General features: G+C 41.9%; 1 protein-coding gene across 1 annotated transcript; it reads right to left on the bottom strand.

The window, feature by feature from the left end:
- Positions 1-1072: 1072 nt before the first annotated feature.
- LOC115555898 (uncharacterized) lies at positions 1073-5008 on the bottom strand. Its single transcript, XM_030372940.1, has 10 exons — positions 4520-5008; positions 3925-4150; positions 3548-3821; positions 3151-3325; positions 2952-3028; positions 2387-2567; positions 1904-2152; positions 1641-1812; positions 1338-1486; positions 1073-1251 (listed from the first exon to the last, which is right to left on the bottom strand). The coding sequence occupies exons 2-10, from the start codon at positions 3954-3956 to the stop codon at positions 1073-1075; spliced, it is 1488 nt and encodes a 495-aa protein (XP_030228800.1). The 5' UTR covers positions 3957-4150; positions 4520-5008.
- Positions 5009-16513: the final 11505 nt, after the last annotated feature.

The raw sequence follows: 16513 nt of genomic DNA on the forward strand, positions 1-16513 counted from the left end.
AGCTGCCCGACTCTGTGCCTGCCTCTAAATGGTCTAGCCTTTTCCCCCTGATGCACAAAGTTAATTTGCCTACCCTCTTTACTAGCGGCTGATGAATTAGCTTCGCCCCGTTTATCATCAACAGCCTCTGCCAAACATTTCAATACCTGGTTGTGACGCCACGTATACCGCCCCTGGGAGAGACTTACCTTGCACCCTGATAGGATATGGCGGACGCTGCATACACAGGAACATAGTGTGCATGTCTCATCCTCACCATACCACTGATTTAAGTTCTGGGGAGATGGGAGCACATCATAAGTGGCACCTATCATAAATCTGATCCTGCTAGCCTCCATGCTCCATAGATCTCTCCACTTTATCTTCTTCTTCTCCACTCCCTCCCAATTCACCCACTGCCCTTGTTTTGCCTGTGACACTGCCTTAGTACATCTTACAATCTCCTCCTGCCTATGTATTTCCTCCACTACCATTTTTCTCCTTTCCCCTGCAGAAGCCTTACCCCACGAGGGTTTACCTACGTCCCTCCCTAAGCCCCCCCGCCCGTGCTGAACATGGCCCATAATATTTCTATGTCTAAGTGCCGATTGAGCTTGCTGGACCGCTTGTTTTGGTTTCCATTTCCTCCCTGCGTTAACTGTGGGTGCAACCCTCCTCACCACTGGGTCCTTGGACTGAGTAATGAGTAAGTGAGATGAAAAAATGTCTATACTACGGCACATCAGCATATTCAAACATGTCTACCAATCTCATACACTATTTTGTATAGTGAAAGTCAAAGTGATGGAGCTGTACCTACACATAATAACAATACAAATAATGATCATTTTTTATTCTATTTACACGTGACAAAACAAAACTCACACACTATGTACAGTTCAGCCTTGGCCATATATACATAAACAACAATGTCCTCTGCTTTTTGACAGCCGTTGCAGGTACTTGGCCTACAGGTCGTTTGTCAGCTGGTGCTGGGGATATCTTGGCAGGAAGATACGTGTTGTCATCCCCTCTTGTGTGGTCCAACACGTACGCGGGGAGTTCCCTGATGCGGAAGGCCAATATGTTGGATTTAAACCTCCTCCACTCTAAAGCGAGATACATGGGCCGCAATAGCGTCTTTTAAGGGTGGACGTTCGTGTTGGGACGATAGGGAACTGGGCACAGGAATCTGCTGACATTCCTCCAAGTAGGGCAGGGGGTTAGGGACTACCTCTTCAAAGAGGAGATGCATCAGGCTGAGGGTATAGCCTAAAAGAAATACAATGTAGGTAAACTCTACATGTAACAATGTACAAAGTGTTTTATACATCAATAAATATTTTCTTACAACTTACAGTATGTTGGTTGTGTTTTTACTGCTTTCACCGTAGCCGCTCCTTTTTTTGCTTTTGGGAAACTGAGTTTGTACCTCAGTCTTCCTGAGTTTGTCTTCGCTTGGCAACGGCCAGCATTCTCATTAAAATGCATGGCTGCCAGGTACAGTCTGTGGTAATAAAACTGTCATAGGAGAACACTGGTTGCAGTATCAAACAACAACTACATAGTCACCACAGCAAAGATATCTACACATATCTTTAGGTCTGTATTGTTCTAGTGTAAGAAAAATATATGTTGCTGGTCAGCAAATGTGAACATACCTGCACAACATCCCAATGAAAGGGAAAACCACAGTTTTTGGTGTGAAACGCAAAATAACACTGTGGAAGGCTTCCAGTGTTGAGGTCTGGTACTTTGAGCTCAGCTTTTCCACGTCAGTCAGGACCCTCTTGCTGGTAAGGATTTTTTCCACTTTATAGAGGGCTTTGGTGCCTAAAGAAAGATATATATATATATATATTATTTTTAGAGAAACACAAGCAAGATAGTCAATCAACATTACATTCAATGGAGGTTTACACACCTGGCTGAAACCACTTTTTAGGATCTCTTGTTCGGCGAACAGGGTGGAGGCATTTGGGGAAAGCTGGGTTGTCGTGGCTGTGTATGTTCTGAATGTGGTTTATCAATGAGGTCCATTTAGCCACCTTTTCAGCCCCGGTGGATGATGATGTTGCTGCCCAGTAGACGTGGTTGCTGATGCCACGCCGCCACCTCTTCACAATGTCACAGTCCTTCTCTTTCGACACCTTGTCCAATTTCTTAGACAGACCTAATGAACAAACAAAAACAAAATCAATCTGTCAAAATCAATCGGATGAAGAAGAAGTTATATAACTCCATACGTGGGCATGTTGGAACAGTGGTTAGCATACCCAACGGACCTCTGGGAAAAAAGGATACAATAACCACGCTGCAAGCCCATGTGACATTGGATAAACATTATGTGACATTGGATTTACATTATCTTGCATAATTATATCTTGAATCCAAAGACAAGTATTACCCTTTGCAAGGTGCCAGACGTCATAGAAGTGCTTCACATTGCGATCCCGAAGAAACTTTTGTATCTGGGGATGGCGGTCAGTGACAATGTAGTCCACTGCCACACCCTTCGACTCCAGAAGTTCAAGGCTTCTTTTCAGACCCTCCTTCTCCATATTGTGACTACCTCCAACCTCATTGCTCTTGTCATGGAACAAAAAGAGACAAGTATTATGTGATGAAACCACACAATGACATAGTTCTAATAATAATGCACGCCAATGATGACACAAGATAGATTCATTTGTAAACTAGAAATCCATTTAGCGAGACAATATGGTTGGTCAACAAAATTCATTTTCAAACGTTCAGCGTCTGATAAAAGAGTAGGGTTTGTTTGTGTGTGTGTGAGAGAGGGTGAGAGGGGAAGTCAAAGAGAGAGATACAAAGAGCTAGTGAGTGTTTCAGTAAGTGAGAGAGCATTGCTGAAAAAATAGTCTGTGTGTCAGTGTGACAAAGAGAGCAATGAGTGCTATGTGTTGTGTGGCATGAATAACAGTTCAATTTACATATGTGGAACTACTCACCTGGACAAGTTGTGTGTCAATAATGTTGTTGTTCTCCAGGTTAATCAAGGAATAGCTGCCATACTTTGCGCAATGACCTACAAATATTGAAATGATGTCATGAGCACACTGCTTTTGAACATGTTTATGAGCGTGCTATTTTGTGTGGAACTTCATAGTAGTAATACTGAATGTATTGAAATTAATTGAGGAAGTTTACCTGGTGAGTCTGCCCTCATATCTCCGCCAATTTTAACCTTTCTCTGGCTCAGAAACTGCAATTCTTCTTCCTGAAACTGATGCCATTTGTGGATCACTGCTGGCTCCAAATAAGTCCGTGCATGCCTTCTGAATGTGGTATATCCAATTGATTTCAGGTGCATGGCTTTGAATACCTACAGATCAATGCATACGTTATCAGTAAAATTCACAGCAACATATGAGGTTTGGATAACAATAGATCAAAGACATTAACACCAGGCATGATTAATTCTTTCATTCATTCATCTTTGAACAACAAGGGCTGAGACAATGTACTGTTAACAACAATATTTTAGTACAAATTTAGAGAAATATGATGGTGTGTGGTGAGTGCTCTCTAAGGTATGATTCAATACCTTTTGCAACTGGAAAAATGAAGTGCCCGTGAAATATATGGCAGCAGACAGTTGGAGGTTGATGATGGGGCAGCTCCCAATGACAGGCTGACTTTTCCACTCTCTGTAAAACCCGCAGTGAGGACATTTCTGGTAAACGGCCAAGAATGTACCACGTCTGCATGGTGTTACTTCAGATGGCCGTTTGCAAATGGGACACTTTTCAAAAAGCTCAAGTAGGCATCTCGCGCTAACGATGTACTTGGAATCGGTGTAGCCAGGTGTAGTGGCGGTGCTGTGGAAGATAAATAATGGAAGAAAAATGGTGCCGTTAGTTTGATATGTAAAGTCATATGTTGTCATCCCTTTGTATGGAAATAATAAGCCAATGCACTCACAATATCTGTGAGGATTCTGACACATCTGTCATGGATTGAGCAGGATCAAATGTGGAGTCATGTGGTTCAGCGATCACTGTGGAGTCTTCCCAGTTATCTTCCTCCCCTTCAGCTAGCCGAGGTCTTTTAGCTGGCGTTGGCTTGATTGGCGTAGAGGTCGAGGGTCCCCAAGGTGCATCATCTGTAGTTGTACTCACACTTACAGAGCAGGATATAGTTTGTGTGCCTAAGGAATATTACTGTTTTGTTACACCATTTACGAAAGAATAACAGAAGCCATCCAGTAAGCTATAGATTACCTCAGGTGTGCAGAGTTATACAATGAGTAGAGTAATATTGTGTATATACTATGGCTGGCAAGTTGTGCTGATAACTATAGTACACAGACTGTAGCAAACATTTGAAGTTTTAATAAGTTCAAAAAATCTACTAGAAGGTGGATGAACTATTTTGATTTATGCAAACCCTATAGTATAAAAATATGACATGTGGATTAACTGAGTTTACTTGGTTTAGCCACCATTATCAACACTGCATGATCAGAACAGAAGTTACTTGGCACATGAGCAGTTGAAAAATGAATAAAATCACAAACCTCTGCTTCTCACATGATTGCTGAAAGTACCAACAGAAAGCTGTGTGCCCCTGGATGACAGACTAGGTGGGTCTGTTTGGCAAGATGTATGGTTGCTGGATGTTCTGGATGTCCCTGGTGTGCTCTAAATGACATGATACACACAAGAGACAATTAGACACTAAGTAATACATAAAGCTAAATCATGTCCTGAAGCCAAATGAATAAAGTCCTGGAAAATTGTACATCGATGTTAACTTACACTGTAATAAAATAACTAACTTATCTGAGCAGTAGACTAGCCTACAAGTTATCCTCATCTACAGGCAAATTATCCGCTGCCAGATTAGTTTGGTATACATAACTACAAGACGGTTGTGCTGAGATGAAGAAAAATATGCAGAAATGATACACATAAATACTAATTTTGATACCGTGTCTGGGCAGAAAATCCCTAATGGCTATAACTCGCTGATAGTAGTAGAGAGTGCAAGCACATCCATCTCTGTACAGGTGCAGGGCAAAGAGTCCGTCAGATACTAAGAAAAAGTATAACCGCACTCTGTCGCTTCTGCTTCCTGTGATTGTATTAGATACACAACCTTTCGACCGTATAGCTGCTAGTCGAATCGTTGTGTGAACCATATCATTATAACTAGGCGGCTACCATGGAATGAAGTTAGCGCTAGCTGCACGTGCTACTTTGACTGTTCAAGCAAGCGTTGTCCAAGAGGGGCCTGCCCGTAATTCCGACACCTCATTGTTCCGACGTCTCAATGGTCCGAAATATTTCCCATTAGATCGACATGACACTATGCCGACGGTTCAATGTTCCGAAAACAGAACCCATTGGTCCGAAGGTCCGTTTGTCCGACTTTTCAAAAAGGAGGCGCATTAGGCCGTCGGACCAATGGGTTCTGTTTTCGGAACATTGAACCGTTGGCATAGTGGCATGTCGATCTAATGGGACATATTTCGGGCCATTGAGACGTCGGAACAATGAGGCGTCGGAATTACGGCATAGCACCGTCCAAGATGGGCCTATAGATCATGTAGTTACAAATAGCTTTTTAAATAGGATTTCATTGTGTAGATAAAATTACTTACGGCTGTTGGAGAAGTGGGCAACCTCCGTGATGGCACAACTCCAGGTTTCAAAACCAACTTTGATGCAAACCCGCTGCTGTACTCCCCGAAGTTGACAAAGTCATCGTCTCTGAAATGCGCCGAACACAGCACCAATCTGGTTCCATAGTTTTCCGGAATTTCTCCAAAAATAAATTGCAACCATGTCTCCCTTAATTCCTCTGTCTTTGGCAGGAGATGCAATGTGGAAGTTTTGCCTTGGCATAACACACAGGTTCGATGTCGTTCTGCCATTTCAATCAAAATTCTGTTACTAGCCTGTTACTACGCAGCGAACTACATAGCACTAGCTCAATCGCGACTCTCTGTGGGCGGTTACGAACCAACCAAGTGGGCAGGGCCATGAATAACATTTGACAACGCTACGTCACAGTGTCACCTTATCCAGATCGGCTCATTTCTTCTGACTTTTTCCTTTCATTGCCTATTGCATTCAGCAGACAAACTGCATAGATTTCAAACTTACCACAGCTCACCAAAATATTCAGACCTATGTTACTGAACAAACAATAGGAAAAATGGGATTTTAATGGCATGGGCTCTTTAAGCTATCACTGACTACACCATAGCTCAAGCTAAAGTGATAAGACAACATCATTTGAAAGTCAGTATAAGCCTCCCAATACCATCTGAAAGCCCTACCCATGGCTTTCATCCTGGTGATATGATCATGTTAAAGTCACTTAACCCGAATGTTCTCCTCCCCAGATGGCAAGGACCAATCCAGGTGTTACTGACCACGAGGACTGCAGTCAAACTCCAAGGAAAACCAGAATGGATCCATGCAAGCCGATGCCGCCCAGCAACTCCGGAAGAGGAAAGCACCAACGCCTCGGATGGACCACACCTCCGGAAGAGGAAAGCACCAACGCCTCGGATGGACCACCCCTACCCTGATCTGCATAATACTCCTGATGAGCCCAGCAGACCAATGCAACGCAACCACCAGTAACAACGACCGACTCCCCACATCATCACACAACCAGTTTGCAAGCCTACTTGCTGCAGCTCAAACCCACTTCAACACCACCAAGGTCTGTGGAATCAGACCCCACTCTGTATCCTCAGCTACACTTGATGGCCGTAGCGCTATCCCCATGTGCTATGGCAGCCGCTTTCTACTCCTACTACAAATCAGGTTTGATTCCATTGAACACTCGGACAAACGATTGGAGTTGGATGAAAACAGAATGCCCTAACATCACACAGTATCCCCTAAGAACATACCCATGTGAAACGGTCATTTCAAAGCCCGGCTCCCTGATCCAGTGCACAAACTGCAAGAAACCCCTATATGTAAAAATAGATGCAATAATGGGCCCCTTCCCATGGTGTGTCCAAACAACAGAAAAAGAAAACAATAATCTCAGATACACTTCAATGGGAGATCTGGACCAACCCTACTGCTCAGAGTTGTATAACATGTTTAATTATACCATACCCATTCAACACAAACACAACGCATTAGAAATAAGAGGATCCCCAAGACTTTCCCAAATTGCCCTGGTGTTCCTATTAACACAAAACTGTACACTGCCTGCACCTCAGGGACTGTATTGGGTTTGCAACAACTCAGCATATGATTTTCTGCCTCCAAAATGGACCGGGAAATGCGCTCTAGCCTCTGTAGTCCCAGCCATACGCCCAGCCCCTCTTGGAAAACTTGTCATTAGAAGGGAAAAACGATCTGACCCACTTCACACATACACACAAACATCATGGTCCCGCATCCTAGGAGCATTAATCCCCAACTATGGAGTCATGGCAGCCCTAGACCAAGTCCGCGATTTATCTGTATCCGTGGAATCCCTAGCGAATCTCACCACTAACTCTATGGGCCCTATCTTGCATCCGGCGCAAGTGACTTAGTCACTGGCGCATGTGTCGTTGCTAGTTTACAACTGGCGCAGAGCGTTCTTTTCCCACCACCGCCACTCGCCGGTAAATTAGGGATTGATCATGCGCCCCAAGGGGCGGTTCGGCGGAAGGAGGAGGCGTGTTCTGGCGCAAACGGTATTTTGCCGTTTCTGAATACCATTGCGCTACTGACCAGGAAATACCTGGTTTAAAGTCAGTGGCGCGTTGTTCAGATGCTATTTTAAGGGCGCATTCATACATGCGCATGCGATGCATACGGATTGCTTGTGCACCTCGCGTATACACTTTGCTTCTCCCTACCTACCTAGCCGCACATTCTTGGTAAATGATTTGGGAAAGAACAGCTGATGCAGCGGTAATAAGTTGTACTTTTAAATCAATGCATCTGCAAACACCGTACAGCAAACACATATTTTCTTGACAGAGACATCGTGTAGGCCTACATGCCCATAACTTTTAGGATTGATGAGTATTTGATCGTGAAAAACATTGTTTTACCGCGATTGAGTGTAAAGAATGAATGAATGCGCGCGTGTGTGCTCTGTTTAAACACACGCAAACTAAACACGTAACGCATAATACAATCAATGGCAATGTCTATTACCGCAGGGACACATGCATATTAGGATAGCATACAATACTGATAAGAAACAATGTTTATAATGTATTGCGTATATCATTAAATAGAACCACAGTTACCGCATATCACATGTTATATCATATACGTTTTCTTTGCCGAAATTTATTTGAGGACTCAGTATTTCTGAAGTTGTGGAAGAAAACCCCTTATTCCATGTGTGAATTAGGCCATATTATTTGGCAATAAACTGAGCCATTTGCAGTTTGAAATTCATGTGCATTTGTCTCATCGGAGACTGCAGATGCGCTGTCAAAATATCAACTCGTCCGATTCAAATGCGCTCATGGCTCTTAATGGGGATGGGAGCTGGCACTCTCATTGGTTTGTTGGACGTTACGCCCAAACCACACTTACGGGTAACTAGGCTGCTTCAGACCAACCCTTTTGACACTTGCAAGTGTCCGCGACGCAACTGTCAATTATTCGCCTGTAAAATAGGGATAGCGCCGTAGAACCGCCCACAAAGCTACTTGCGCTTTGCGCTTCCCACTTGCATTTCAGACCGTTAAAATAGGGCCCTATAACTTTAATAAACACACAACTGTCATCTACAAGACTCATGGTGCTGCAAAACCGTGCTGCATTGGATTATTTGTTAGCTGCTGTTGGAGGAACATGTAAAGTAGTTGGTCCTGAATGTTGCACCGACATCACAGATGTTTCAGCTAACCTCACACAAATGCTAAATGACATGAAAACAACCATCGCTGAAATACATAGTCGTAACAATAATAATGACTCTTGGGACCCTTTAGCCATTAGGGTAATTTGGATACACTATTTTACAATATGCATTATACGCCGCCGTTGCAGTAATCATTTTGTTAATAATAATCGCATGTATTAAAGCATTAATTTCAACCTGCTTTAAAACTGCTAAAAATAAGATGAATAGCATCACACCCGACCTCTCCACCAACATCCCCTTGACTACTCGCATTTCCTTCTCAGAATGGGCCCCTTACTCCAATGAAGAGTTACCAAATGGAAAATGAGTGACGTAACATGCTAAACATAATTTGTACTATTGTACATTTTTATGGCCTTATTATTGATTGACACATAGTTAATCTTAAGCTCTCTATTTACAAGTTTTACTAATGTACATATGTATTGCTTTATTGTTCATTTTGACTAATTTCTTTGAATTTTACTAATTTCTTTGAATTCATTTTATTATTTCATTAATGATTATTAATGATTGCTTTACTAATTATTTTGAATTTTACTAATTACTTTGAATTTCATTTTATTAATGATTACTTTTTACAAATTTCTTTGAATTACATTTTTATTACTTTATTAATGATTACTTTTACTTTTACTAATTTCTTCGAATTTACAATTTTACTAATGTACATATTGATTACTTTATTAATGATTGATTTTTACTAATTTCCTTGAATTTTGTTCCTATTATTCTGTGTTTTAACTTGTTTTACCATCATTTATAATCCTGTGCCATAATATATCACCTGCAATAAGTGTTGATCTTATGATCAAAAAGGGAGGAACTGTCGTGGAAATATCAATCATAACTATAAATATACAATCATATACAAATTATATTAACCTTGTTTATATAATTATTATGCACATTAGAATAATCTGTATACATTCTCCCTGTAACTTAAAACACATCCCTTCCTCTCTTTTAACTGAGAGAGGTTAAGTTAATTCGTATTTGAGTTCCCACTGGAGCAGTCAGTCTGGTGTTGAGACCAGGCCAATCTACTGACTTCTTTGTTGTGTAAACTGTTTACAGCCATGTCTTACAGACCGGCAGACATGTCCAATATCCACCTAGTGTATTACAAATTTACTTGGCCTAAGGTCACTCCCACTCCCTACCCACAATGAAAACGTCTGCCTAGAAATATATAAGAAATAAGAATCTTGTTCACCTATTGTCTCGCTGAATGTATCCTTGGTAAACTTTGCTGCCAGTACTTTTCCCATGACCATGCCTTAAGATTAAATCAAATATTTCGCTGTCCGACGTGTCCGTGAGAGAACTTTCTCTTCATCACTAAATAAACGAGTCACACAACTGTGTGCTCAACGTGCAAAATTATATCTCTCACTTATTGCAATTTCCACAGGGTTATCATTAATATTGATGTGTAGGGGTTGATTATAACTCGTGAATAATATTGTTTAGACCACGGTCTGGGGGAATACTCGTATTCTGATTGGCTGCAGTGCGTGCATTAACTCCTGATATAGCCCTACAGACACCTGCTAAGTAGTTCCAGTCAGTGTTGAGATTCTCTGCCCGAGCCCGAGCCCGACGCAGGCCGGGTCGGGCCGATATTTCCCACCACTATACTCGGGCCGGGCCTTTGATCGAGCGTTTTTATTTTTATTTTACCATTGGTTTATTGGCCTAATCTGAGGAGAAATCTATGCCATAAACAGAAATATTATAGGCCTTTATTACACGGGTCTTCTAAATGCCGTGGAACGCTCCGTTCACTTGCATGGGTAGACTTGTCTACCCAGCGTCTTCCGTTGCAAAGCAACGTCACCGTCTTTGCGGACAAATTATTTCTCTGCTGATCAACACTACGAATGACCAAAAGACTTGTATCCCCCCCCCCCCCCCCCTTAAATAAATACTATGGAAGAATTATTATTATTATTATTATTCTCATTCAACTTAAACATGTGTTTTTAAAGTAGAGTGGTGGAGGGATGACGTATGTTGGCCAACCCGGAAGTGAGCGTCGCCCTGGATTCCCTCGACAAAAAGCCAACGGGTTTTGCCATTGGATTTTGGATTATTGCAGAAACATTTGCATCTTTGAAGCACCTCCTCAAAAACTGAAAATAAATAAATATATAAAAATAACCGTGCTCCAAAGAACGAAATGTAAACCAATGCATTCTGAATGGGAGTGTTTCTCAGATTTTTCCATGCTACACAGAACGAAATGTAAACCCATGAAAATAAAGACTTCATGGCAGGCACGGCGTTATGGGTGGGCCTGACGGACCCAGGCCCACCCACTGTTCAACAGGCCCACCCAAAAACTTTTCTTAAAAAAATAAAAAATAAAATAATATATATTATATATTTAATTTATTGCACGGCTCTTTTCAATGCTATGGAGCGAAAGTGTCAAGGGAAGTGTTTTTGCCTCTGAATCACGTCTTTCATATCACTCCGCATGTCAGGTATTCATCAACCCCAGCGTATTCGGTTGCTAAGCAACGTAAACGTCTTATGTGGACTATTTCTCTGCTAATCAACGCTACGAATGGTAATTATAAAAAGACACACCTTGTGAAGTTATTTTTTCGCATTGGCAATATAGCCCTTAACTTCACGTCTAATAGTCTCCAGTCCATCACCGCATCATTGACAGACACGAGTGATTTGATCGAGAACCTCAAACAAGAACTGATAGATATTCGCTCAGATGAATGCGTTCTTAAACATGTTGGCAACAACAAATAAGATGATGGAGGATCATGATGTCAAGAACTGGGATGTACCCAGTTTGCCCTCCCGCTCAAGAAATCTCCCAGGCTGATTTGAGGGAAGTATCTTCACATGCACGTTGGGGAAATCGACAAGAGTGAGGAGTGACAGTGACCTGCGCAACATTTCCAACGCGCTAATAGACTGCCAGCTTAATGAACTGAACACCCGATTCCACAGTGACACCTATGGGCTCATGGCATCTGCAGCAATCCTGAAGTCCCCTAGCCTCGATATAAATGACACCACTTTGGCTACTAAAGCGAACTCTCTCAATGATACAGGAAAGCGCTTCCAGATAACCATATCAGAGTCGGAGCTCGCAGTGTTTGTGCAACTCATAAAGAGGAAGAAAAACAGGACAACATCTCAAAAGTATTCTTGAAGTGATGGACATATGCAATGAGGACGTTTTCCCGAATATCCATGCTTTCAAGCTCTGATTACACTACCAATGATATCCTGTTCAGTTGAACGCGTCTTTTCCAGTGTCAACCGAATTAAAACAGCAAATAGTAGCACCATGCTGACAACTCCCCTTATGTCCCTCTGTCTGTTGACATTTGAGAGAGAGCTTATAGTAACTCTCGACTTCGATGAAATCATTGACATTTTCAAGAGCAAACCCTGCCGATTACTCCTGTAAATGAATTAATACATTTTCTTCTCATGCTCTCTCTTCTTCCCATGCCTATCTATTTTCATGTTGGGCAATCTTTTAAGCCTGCCTGTTGGCGCAAAACTACCCAGTTGTTATTTTGATGTTCTGCCCTTAAGGATATTGTTAGTTTGCCTGATCAGTTAAAGTCTTCTGAAATGCTTTGTTTTTTAAATGCAGCAAAATAAATGTTGATATCGATGCTTGCTCTGATTTTTATTTTATTTTTTTAAAGGGCTGTTAACCTTCTGACTTTGGATGACCGTGAATTGGCGGTAGACTATTGTATTAGTTATTATCTCGTATTAGCCTAAATTTGAATGCATGTTCTTGTATAATAAGCCAAGCTCAGTCAGTCTGTCGCGATATCGAAATATTGTTGAAATTCAACAGAATTATGAAATAGTCGGACTCATGTTATACGAGTCCATATAGGCCTATAGACCTTAGGTCTATAAAGTGACGCGCTAAAGCATAATGTGTAATTGAGATTCAAAAAGCGCTCTTCTTTGTTCAGATCCAAGGAGAGCGATCGCGGATGGGTCTGTCCTATGCAACGAAACTTTTTACAATGCAACAAAATATTAAAGAGCATCAAGCTATTAAAATCTCTACTATGCACAGATAATATAACAGTATATTAGTCAGTCATTTTTATTAGGTTAAACAGGGATTTGATAACGTTTTTAATTTAAGGACCACCCACAATTGGTCTGGCCCACCCACAACTGGAATCCTGACGCCGTGCCTGCTTCATGGTCATAATAATTTAAATATCAATAATCTCCTTAGTGTGTAGGGTGGTATTCTATTTTTTTCAACGGGGCTGCATCCAGTCACTTGACCGTTATGGTTGCTATGGTGGTTGATATCGACCGCCCCCTCTAATCCTTACATGGCTCTAAAAATCACGCGGCAAAGGAGCTGCCGTCAATTGTGTTGTTTTTGTCGTAAACTAGGGTCTGATGGTTAGAAAATAGACAGATATTCCAAGGTATCCTTAAAAGGCAGCTTGGATGTTTTTATTTTCTGCAGTTTAGACTTCTACTATAACCTATTTTTTAAAGCAAAACACCAAGCTCATTGATTTAACGAGGCAGGGTTATTTGAAACAATTTATTAAACAAATATTTGTGAGATGTCATTACTTCTCCTGAGTTTGCTTCCTATTTATGTTGAGTATACACCCCTACTGTCCACAAGCATCCCCCCCCCTCCCCATATGGATTTGGAGAATTGTTGCCACGTCCCAGTGGTGGAGGTATCATATATATAAAAGAGGGCATTCAATTATACTATAATGATCAATTAGGAGGCCGAAGCCCTAAAGGAAGTGATGCAATAGGAGACTGAGTGGACAACATTTAAGTAAGCTGTACCTTGAGGTCTCTTATATATCAAAGGGGGTCTCAAAGGACGCATACGCTTCAACCTGTGGCTCCAGCCCTACAGGAAATGACTCAGCAAGTGCTCCATCTCGTTGCACCTGCACCCAGCGGCTCGCTTGCAAGATTTTGGCCTGAAGTTCTTCCAAGACCTACACCCTAGACATCCAACATGCATATCTGAGAATCAGGCCTCTCTTTAATAATGACAAAAAGTTATGAGAGAAATACACATGAACTTTTTTTTGTTATCTCAGCCGGCGTGGTGCCGGCTCCTTTTGACCTTTTGACCCCAGACTTCAAAAACGTGGCCACAGGCCAGCTGTTGGAGCCATTTCTGCTGTTTATGATTTATTTGTGATATTTATATTGTTTGGTAATTTCTGTTATTTTGGAATATTGTAAGTATCGCGATCTAGACTCTGATGTGATGTTTGGTGTATCCTGTGTCACGGGGTGCTTAGTGTTGGGCACCGATTGGGTGTCTAAGCCCCGCCCTTTTTGGTGATTCACCTTTACTTACAGGTAACAGGTGGTGGGTTGTTTGAATGAGTTGGCGGGTGTAGAAGGACACAGTTTTTGACCGTGGTCTACGTCCTGTTTGTTGCAAACCCTAAGTTGTGTACAATAAAAGCTGAAACTCGAAATACTGAACTCGCGTACTGAACATCTATCTACCCTCGTCAAAGTGGATCCATGCGAAATCGCGCTGGATGCCACAATATAAGTCAAAAACTCTCAGAATCAATCAACAAGGCTCCGTGTCAGTCTGTGGATTTGAGCCAAGGAAACAAACTTTCGCAAACAAAGGACTTTGCCTGTTTTGGATTGCCGATACAAAGACAACGCATTAAAAGGATTGTTTGACGCATCCTACAGCAGTCCGTGAGTAAAACGTTTGTTACAGAGAAATGAAATACCTTATTCAAACCACAGCCAACTATTCCGAAGGAGATTGTAAATATTGTCCTAACAAACTGACTGCAAAATGCTGAAAATAGATCGCTGAAAGTAGCGACAAATAATAACTAAAACTGAGTTAAATCTAACTGTGGAACTTTAACCTGGAAAAAGACGTGGATTAAAAAATGAAGCAACTAAAGGATTTAATTGCGTCCTGACGTTCAAAACTGGGAATATGCACGAGAAAAATGAAGGAAACTAAGGTTATTTTTGATGGACACTCAGGTGTTGAAATAATAAGCGAGAGCATTGCTGCGTTAAAATGTGCAATGAGTGGATTTAAGGAGGCGCACGCATCCGTTCAAGCTTTGATGTCCGAGGAAGAGAAGGAGACGGATCATACTGAATGGTATGAACCTAAAAGAAATTACTTTGAAAGCTACGTAAATCATATGGTTGAGTGGACACATTCTAAAGTAGAACCACAACGATTCGATTTACAAACAGAAACCGCTCTACAGAGTGAAATTACGCCCGGAGACAGTGCGTCTAGGATTGGATCAAAGGCCTCCTCCTCCTCTCTCTCATCCATGCGCTCACAAGCAGCTGCGGAGAAAGCAGCCCTTGCGGCCACTGCAGCAGGGCTGCAGCAAAAGCACGCTCTCGAACTTGAGCAAGCACAACTCCAAACCAGAATGGAGATGATCGATATTCAAACTAAAATGGCTGCAGCTGATGCCAAATTGAAAGCTTTAGAAAGTTACGATTCAAGTGTTCACCTTCAATCCACTAGTGACTTTACATCACACATTCCAGGTGACGGAATGAATGCATATTTGGAAAGCGATGAGGAGAAATCTCCAGCTTAATTCACAGGACTGGGTGCTGTTCCTAAAACACCTCTCCAGAGAATGATTGAAGAGGCACCAAAAACAATGTATCTCAATACTGGATTAACGGTTCAAACAGAAGCACAAGCACAGACTTCAACCACCGTTAATGTGGACCAGCCAGCAAGGATTCGTAATCGGATAGAACATGAACATGTGACCCCCCCTCTCGATCTGCAACCTGGACTGCCACACAGTCCACTAAACACACAGAATTATCTTGCAAATTTAATCATTCAACAACAAAGACAAGCCTCTCTGCCAATAAGAGAAATACCTGTTTTTAATGGTGATCTTTTAAGCTACCGTCCATTTATTCAGGCGTTTGAACATTGTGTGGAAAGAAAGACAGACAGTGACCTCGACCGTCTTTATTTCCTGGAGCAATACACATCTGGTCAGCCAAGAGAGCTTGTTCGTAGCTGTCTACATATGGATGCAAATTATGGGTACGTAGAAGCTAAGCGTCTGCTGAATGCTCACTTTGGAGATCCGTATCGCCTCACAAATGCCTACATTGAGAAGGCCCTGGCATGGAATGTCATTAGAGCTGAGGACGGAAAAGAGCTGCACAGCTATGCCCTGTATTTAAGAAGCTGTTGTAACGTAGCCAGAGACTTGTCGGAGATGTCTGAGCTTGACACCCCATCCAACTTAAAGCTGATCCTGTCAAAATTACCAATCAAGCTACAGGAAAGATGGAGAGTCAAAGCATGGAACATACAGGAAGACACGCAGAGAAGAGCAAGATTTTATCATGTTGTGGAATTTGTTGAAAGGCAGTCAAGAATGTTGTTAGACCCAGTGTTCGGCTCTCTCCAACAGTCACCTGCTAGAAGCATAAAAACACCTGAACAGAGGAGGACTGTGAGCAGGAAAAGTTTTGCTACCACAATCACTCCAGTAGCAACTCATGCACCGCTGAGCGAGGAGGGAAGAGAACTGCCATTGATAATGAGGGCCAGGTGGACAGAGACGTTCTAAATACCATCAGAAACAACTTTTATGTCGACGACTGTCTTAAATCTTTT

This window comes from Gadus morhua, chromosome 12 (assembly GCF_902167405.1).
Source record: "Gadus morhua chromosome 12, gadMor3.0, whole genome shotgun sequence".
In the NCBI taxonomy this organism is placed as follows: domain Eukaryota; kingdom Metazoa; phylum Chordata; class Actinopteri; order Gadiformes; family Gadidae; genus Gadus; species Gadus morhua.